The sequence below is a fragment of the Tupaia chinensis genome, unplaced genomic scaffold (genome assembly GCF_000334495.1).
Source record: "Tupaia chinensis unplaced genomic scaffold, TupChi_1.0 Scaffold000381_1, whole genome shotgun sequence".
Lineage (NCBI taxonomy): Eukaryota > Metazoa > Chordata > Mammalia > Scandentia > Tupaiidae > Tupaia > Tupaia belangeri.
The window spans coordinates 4,213,298-4,221,604 of NW_006159883.1; the positions used below are offsets into that span (position 1 = coordinate 4,213,298).

The following is an 8,307-nucleotide window of genomic DNA, read 5'->3' on the forward strand; positions in this document are numbered from 1 at the left end:
CTCTGGGCGGGTGATTTCTCGCTTTCTGTCTCCCTGTCTCTGTCTGTCTGGCGAGCGCACGCACCCTATAGCAAAAACCTCTCCAAAAAAAGAAAAAAAAAGATGGCCAAGTGACTTTTCTCTAGGCATTTTCATTTTTCCATTGCTATTATATATGAAATTGATTGATTTTCAAATGTTAAACCACTCTTGTGTTCCTGAAAATACATGTCACTTTGTTTTGATTTCAAAAAATATGTTATTGGGGACCAGCAGTGAGTGTAATGGCTAAGTTGCTGGACTCCCACGTAGTCAACTGCGGTTCGCGTCCCAGACCCGGTGGCTTAAAACTCACGCTGGGCGCGTGTGCGTGCGTGCCCAGGATTCCGAAAGGAGAATGGAGGACAAGGGATTGCTGCGTGCCCATCCCCTCTGAGGGGTGATTTCTCACTTTCTGTCTCTATGTCTCTGTCTGTCTGGCAAGCACACGTGCCCTATAGCAAAAACCTCCCCCCCCCCAAACAAAAAATTATGTTATTGGAGTTTAAAGATACTTTATAGTGTTTTGTTCAAGCTTCCTACATCTGTGTTCATGAGAGAGATTGGTCTATACTCTGATGCTATTTCTTTAATGTTTGAAACAATTCAATATTGAAACCCTTGGGAGTCAAGGCTGCTTTCATAGAGATTTTTATATGGATTCAACAACTTTAATAGATTTCATAGTGATCATTTTAAAATTTCTTATATCAGTTTAGTTGGCTATAATTTTAAGTAATTTAATTTTAAATTTATGACTGTGTGCATATATATATTAGATTCTCTTACTTTTTGCAATCTCTTTGGGCCAGCCAGTGGCAGGGGGTTATGGCAAGTGGATCCCACATGGCAAACTATACTATTCCAGTACTGGACCCAGTGGCTTAAAAAAAAAAAATGCCAGGTACGTGTGCATACATGCCCAGAATCCCAAGAGGAGACTGGATGAGAAGGAACTGTGGCATGGCCATTCCCCCCAGGGAGTAATTTTTTACTTTCCTTCTCTCCTTCTCTCTCTCTGGCAGGTGCATGTGCCCTATAGGAAACAGAAACAAAAACAAAACTAAAAGAAAGTCTTGATTTTTTTTTTTTTTTTTTTTAGGTTTTTGCCATAGTGCACATGCGTTCACTGGAGAGAGTCAGAGACAGAGAGTGGGGAAAAATAAGATATCAGCCTCCCAGTGGGGTTGGCCATGCTGCAATCATTTCTGCATTCTCCTCTCAAGATTTTGGGCAGGCTCACATATGCGTCCAGTGTGATTTTCAAGCCACCAGGTTTTGGGCTTGAACTGCTGTCGGCCACGTGGGAGTGCAGCATCTGAACCACCACACCATCTGCTGGCCTCACTCCTGCTATTGACAATATTATTTTCCTTTTTTTAATAGTCAATTTAGGTAGGGATGTATTATTATCTTTGTAGTTGCTGCAAAGAATCAACTTTGGCTATCTCTATCTTCATTATATTGGTTATTTTTACCTCATAATTAATTCCTTCTCCTTTCTTTGGATTTCTTTTCCCGGTCTCTTGAAATAGTATGTTAGGCAATGGACTTTTATCCTTTTTATTTTTTTAAACTTATGTAGGGTGATAAATTTCTCCCTAATCACTGCTCCAGCTACATCTCACATGGTTATCATGATTCAGTTTATACTATTTCATCAGTTTGTTTTCATTTTTTAATTAATTAATTAATTTTTTATATATTTAATTCTCAATTTCACTTATGATAACCAGAACAAGTTTAAGATATCTAAGAATAAACCTCTTTTTCACTGTGATTACTTTAATGCGTGGATTATTTACATGTTAAATTTCCAAGTGGTTTTGATTTTCTTATTTTTTGTATATTGATTTCTAGTTTAATTCCACTTTGGTCAAAGACATACTTTGAGCAGTTCAGCCCTTTGAGATTTGTTGAAGCTTGTTTCATATGCCCTACATTATAATCAATTTTTGGTAAAGGTTTTGTGTGGATGTGAAATAATGTGTTTCTGGCATTACATGTGCTTAGTTCAACATATATCAAGTAAGTTTATTAAGCAATGCTTTTTAGATCTCTGTTCTTAAAGTTTAATTTTCACTGTTTATTTGTTTGCTTATTTATGGTCTGTTTATATCATTTGCTAATATGAGAATATATTAAAATTCTTTAATGTGATTGTCTATTTGTTTTTGTCCTTTATTCCTTTTTGATTAGAAGACATATTATTGGATGATTCCGATTTAGAATTCTTATATCTTGCTGGTGAATTAACTCCTTTTTAATTATAAAATAACCTTCTTTATTTCTAGTACTATTTCTTGATTTTAGAGTCTCCTTTATTATTGATAGAACTCCAGCTTTCTTTTGGTTAGTGTTTCCATGGTGTATCTTTTTTTCTTTTACTTGCAACTTTTTATGTCTTTATATTGAAGATCTGTCAACAAATGATTATTTTTTCTTTTATCTACTCTGATAATCTTTTTATTAGAATATATTGTTTGTATTTAATCATGGGTTAAATTCGGATTTATGTCTGTCTTGTAATTTGTTTGCTTTCTGACCTTTTTAATTTTATGTTCCTTCTGTCTTTCTTGACTGATTATTTAAATTATCTTTAGTTAATTTTCCTTCTACTTATATACATCTCCTTTTAGTACTTTTTCCAGTGTTAACTAGTTTATAATACACACACACTTTACTTATCCGATTTTCTTTATTCTTATCCAGATTGCATTATTCCACTTTCGCCTTTCCATTTTTTGTTGCCATACATTTTAAACTAGTTCGAAACTCTGTTTATAGTGAACACAATGTTATGTATTTCCCTCTAGTGTTAGATTTACAAGGTTTTAAAAGAATTTGTAGTATAAATAGCAGGTAGTAATGAAATACCTAGAAATTCTGTGTAAAAAAAAAAAAAAGGATCTTTTTGTATGTATATGTTTTTGTGGCACCTATATGTTTATTTCCCAGTTGTCAACCAACATTTTGACAGGAGTTTGCAGAAGGATGCCCTGTGTCAGGCATAATGTATGACACATGGCGAATACTTACTGTTTGTCAGATGAGGACGTGGATGCAATAATTTCATTTATGAGTTAAATTTTATTTATGAATGCTTACGCATAAAGTTCTCTAAATAATTCATTAACTTATGTTATGCCTTAGGGTGTATGAGAGTACATGAGAGAGAGAGAAAGTAACCCATAACAGGGCCTGGTCCCACCACAGTCTTTTTCCTCCTGTCCTCCTGGCTTCACATGGACCCACAGTTTTCAAGTTGACAGGGCTGAGTCTCAACTCCTAGTTGGCTGTGTGGGAATATTACTTCCTCTGCATAGTACCTAACTGCTGTGCTATGACTGCCCCCACTCTGTCACTTATTAAAGGAAGATCTCAATGTTCTAGGTTCCAGATATATCAGTAGAGAGGGTGCTCTTCTACTAATTTAGCAGCACACTTTATATCTTTTCCCAGAGACTGGCTTCCACCTCCTCTTAGGATGTCTGTGCACATCATGAGACCATGTACATAGTACACCATCAACTGATCAGCCATTTCCCTATGGTTTGATTTTTAGTTGCTTCCATGTGTTTTGTCAAGTTGCTAAAAATAGGAGAGACTGTTTTTCATACAATGGATAACAAGTTTCCATTTTTTCTAAATAATATCCTTAATACATTTCCAAGAGTGGAACAACTAAGTTCAGTATCCTGGTTAGTTTTATCAAGTTGGTGTAATATGCTAGGGTGGTGCTCAGAAAGATTGCACTAATTCATATTCCATTGACAATATATAAGTTTATTATTGCCCAAGATCTGTTAATATTTGACATAATAAGTTTTACATATTTACTCTTTTATTAATTTAATACATGTTTTAGATTTAAAATTATTCAATTATAGCATCCAGAAAGCTTTTTCAAGTGTTCTTCTTAGTGAACTTTCTGTACATATTCTTATAATAGTGAGAAAAAAAACTCAGTGATTTTGTAGTGCTTTGGAAAGGTATGTGCATGCTGGCTCATTTGCAAACAAGTACATAGTTAAGAACAGGACATGAGACTTTCTTTGGATTAGATGTTGCTGGATCAAGAATCAATAATGCTTTAATCTGTAAAATTATGCTATGTATGAGTTATTCTTTTTTACTATTCTTTATTCTCTCTTTTTTTTTAATTCCTTTTGTCTTTTTTTTTTTTTTTCTAGGCTCGAGAGTTACAATCTCGGGTACTAAAACGTGTTCAGATGGAACAGCCAGATGCAGTTCCTGCACAGAAACATTTAGCAGCTGAAATTTGTGCAGAGATTGCAAAACATTCTGTTGCTCAGCGAGACTATGAAAAAGCAATTAAGTTTTATAGAGAGGCTCTGGTTCATTGTGAAACAGATAATAAGGTCAGTACTTTCATAAAATTTTAAGCACCTTTTATTCCCAATGTCACCTAATTTCTCCAAATGTAAAACTCTTAGCAGCTTATTTACAAAGGAGATTTGAAAGGAATATAACAAATACACATTTTTAAAAATTAATGCTGCTTCTAAAAATTTTCCAAAATACATGATACTTTAAATTAAGAATATTAGGGTATAAAAATTATACTAGAACAAGTAATGTAAAGCACACCCTCAAGCTCCATGTTTTTTATATGTCTGTGTTTTAATATCCCTTTTTTTTCTATTTGCCAGAGGGCATATAGACTCATCAGAGATAGACAGGTAGACAGACAAGGAGGAAAAAGTACACTCCAGTAGGAAAATACTTTCTCCTCCACTTTTCCATCTTGTTGGGATTTGGGGCTTCACACACACCTAGTGTGTTTCTAAAAATCACCAAAGCCAGTATTCGAACCACAGTCAGTAATGTGGGATCAGGCTCCTTAACCACTAAACAACAGGGCTGGCCCTAATCATTACTTAAAAACAATCTTTGAATCACAAATATCTGGATGTAGATGACTTAATTCAGTTTACTGATAAGCTCTTATCAGCCTCTGTATTTCAATTGCTGTTTAATGCTGAGGATACGAGAGTGACTAGATTGAATCTGTGCTCCTAAGCGGCACAGTGTGAAGATGTCAAGATATTTTGGTGTGATTTGTTAGGGTGTTCCTACCGTCCTCTTACCTACATGGTCATTACATAAACGGAAAACCTGTCAAGAGCTGAAATCTACATAGATGATTCATTTTTTACACTCTGATAGATTACTGATACTTAAATAAATGATGCAGAAAACAACAATACTCTTCTATAATTTGAAGAGTAAGATTAGACCTTTTATTAATAAAATTCTTTCAGCTATTGGGCAAAAACAACTTCAGTATAGCATGCCAAATAGATACCTTGTTCAGTGGTGACAAATTATTTTTTTAAGAATTATTTATATATTTTTATTTATTCATTCATTTCTTTTAATTTGACGAGAGCAAGAGAGAGAAAGAGAGAAAGTGAGAAAGCAAGCCACCAGGTCCAGGACTTGAACCATGGTCATCCATGTGGCAGTGTCCAGCATCTTAACCACTATACCACCTACTGGTCCCTCACTAGTGACTTAAAGCAGATGGAATCCCAACTTTTGATTTCTTGTTTTTTTAAAAGTTTATATTATATTATAGTTGACAAATCGTAATTGTACATGTTTATGAGGTACAATGTGATATCTCAATACATGTCTGTGTATACATGTGCAGAATCTTATTTTGGTTTTGTTTTAGGTTTTTGCCATAGGGCACATGCATCGACCAGATAGAGAGACATACACACGGGGAAACTGAGAAATCACCACGCAAGGGAGATGGCCATGCCTCATTCCCTTCTCTGTTTTCCTCTCAGGATTTTGGGCACACATACACATGTGCCTGACATGATTTTCAAGCCACCAGGTCCAGAACTCAAACCAGGTTGACCATGTGGGTATCCAGCTCTTTACCCCACCTCCTGTTGGCCCCAATCCTAGTTTTAAATCTGAATTATACCTTAGAGATATGTACTCAAAGCTTTTAATTTTACAAATGAGAGAATAGGTTTAGAGAAGAAAAGGGAACTTGATTCGGCCCCTGTCTAGAGACACTGGGACTAGAATCGTTTCCTGATTTTAGGATCCCCATTCTTTTCCCACAGCCGCCTCTCTCTCTACTTCTCAAGTGAGTTACCACCTGTTTCTCTATTTATTTTCAGTATAAGAAAAAGTAGAGATGAGCATGCCTATAGTTTTCCTCATCTACAATGTGTGGTTTTGTTTGTTTTAGAATTTTGTCATAGGGTGCATGCATTCACCAAAGACAGAGACAGTGACCGGGAAAGTGAGAAATTAACCCTCAAGATGGCCAGGACACATTCTCTTCTGAGTTCTCCTCCCAGGATCTTGGGCACACATGCATGCATGCTTGGCACAAGTTTGATGCCAAGTCCAGGACTCAAACTGCAGTTGACCACGTGGGAGTCCAGTGACATAACCACTACATCATCTGCTGGCTCCGATGTGTGTGATTTTTATTACAGTCACATTTGGTCATAAATAATCTGTGGCCAGGCATTTTCCTTATGCATTTTTTATTCTGAAACAGTTTCTAACTAACCTTGTCTTTTATTGCACAGACAATGTTGGAACTGGCACGATTGTATCTAGCACAAGATGACCCTGATGCCTGCCTGCGGCACTGTGCACTGCTTCTGCAGAGTGACCAGGATAATGAACCTGCTACCATGGTTAGTTCAACAGCTGTCAGCATTTTAGTTATAAGAACAACCACAGAACTAGATCAGGCCCCTGCTTGCCCTTTTAAGTCTAGTTAAATTTTCTCTGTGCCTGTGGGTATGCTTAATCAGGCAGAGTTCATGGGGAAGAGTTGTAATTTGCTAAAGACTAACTTTTAAGTACTTAGACGTGCTGAACCAATGAAAGAGTTTCAGTAGAACTTTGGGAGTTACAGTGGAAAAAAATCAATCTAAGATCTGCTTTAAATCTAATATTGCTTTCATTTTTATTTTCACCTGGATTGAAGTATTTAACTTTCAAGCAACTGTATGGATGACATGTTGTGAGATTCATTTAAAGTTCTTAAATAACTAGAAGGAAATATAAGAAATCTGCCTTTCAAAATACATAATAGGAAAATCCCATTTTTTATTTCTTTAAAAATGAGTTTCTCTTTTTTTTATTCCTTTACACATGATTTAAGGTTTTGTTTTTGTTTTTTGTTTTTTTGGTTTTTTTTTTTCCCCTTTGGAGAGGTTTTTGCTATAGGGTGCTTGCGCTCGCCAGAAAGACAGGGAGAGACAGAGAGACAGGAAGCAAGAAATCACCCTCCAAGAGGGATGGCCACACTGCAGTCCCTTCTCCATTCTCCTCTTCGGATCTTGGGCACGCATGCACAGGCGCCTGGCGTGAGTCCAAGCCACCAGGTTTAGGACTTGAACAGCGGTAGATGACATGGGAGTCCAGCGACATAGCCATTATGCCAACTACAGATCGTAACATGATTTAAGTTTTGTTCTCATCATTTTAGCTAAGTCCAGTGAGGCATCTTTTCTATAGCAGTGCATAAATTGTACAGTTCCCCCTCATATTTTTCTTTTTTAAAATACTCATTCATGACATTTTTTGCTAAAGGTGGTTTTGGCGACAGAGTGGCTTGTTTCACATCTTTTGTTATCTTCTGTTACACTGAGCTCCAAGCTATTCTGCTCAAAGTGCATTTGTATTTTAAATGGCTCTATTTTGTAACCTTTGCTTCTTCATGTTTTCATATGTATTTAGTATTAAATCTTGACTGAGGCCAGCAGATGGTGTAGAGGATGTGTCGCTGGACTCCCGCATGGCTAACCATGATTTGAGTCCTGGACCAGCAGCTTGAAAACCACACTGGGCACATGTACATGCACACCTAAGATCCCAGGAGGAGAATGAAGGAAAAGGGATTGTAGCATGAATATCCCTCTTGGAGGGTGATTGCTCACTTTCCCTCTTATTGTCTCTATCTCTCTCTGGCAAGTGCACATGCCCTATGGAAAATATACTTTGTAAAACATATAGCAGTATTTTTAGAATTGGCTTTATCTTTGTAGATGATGGCTGACCTCATGTTCAGAAAACAGGACTATGAACAAGCAGTGTTTCATTTACAACAGCTGTTAGAACGCAAACCAGGTAAATGCTCACTCTTCGTATTTTTTTTTTTTTAGAGGTTTTTGCTATAGGACACATGTGCTCGCCAGACAGACAGAGAGAGACAGAGAGATAGAAAGTGAGAAATCACCCCCCAGAGGGGATGGCCATGCCGCAATCCCTTCTCCATTCTCC

At 36.6% G+C, this 8,307-nt stretch overlaps 1 protein-coding gene across 2 annotated transcripts in view; it reads left to right on the plus strand.

Moving 5' to 3' along the window:
• TTC21B (tetratricopeptide repeat domain 21B) overlaps positions 1-8,307 on the plus strand; it is a 94,364-nt gene that overhangs the window by 52,044 nt on the left and 34,013 nt on the right. For both annotated transcript variants that reach the window (XM_006153579.3, XM_006153580.3), the window contains exons 20-22: positions 4,212-4,400; positions 6,603-6,713; positions 8,073-8,154. In XM_006153579.3, coding sequence (XP_006153641.1) covers positions 4,212-4,400; positions 6,603-6,713; positions 8,073-8,154 — 382 coding nt within the window. The remainder of the gene's footprint in view (positions 1-4,211; positions 4,401-6,602; positions 6,714-8,072; positions 8,155-8,307) is intronic.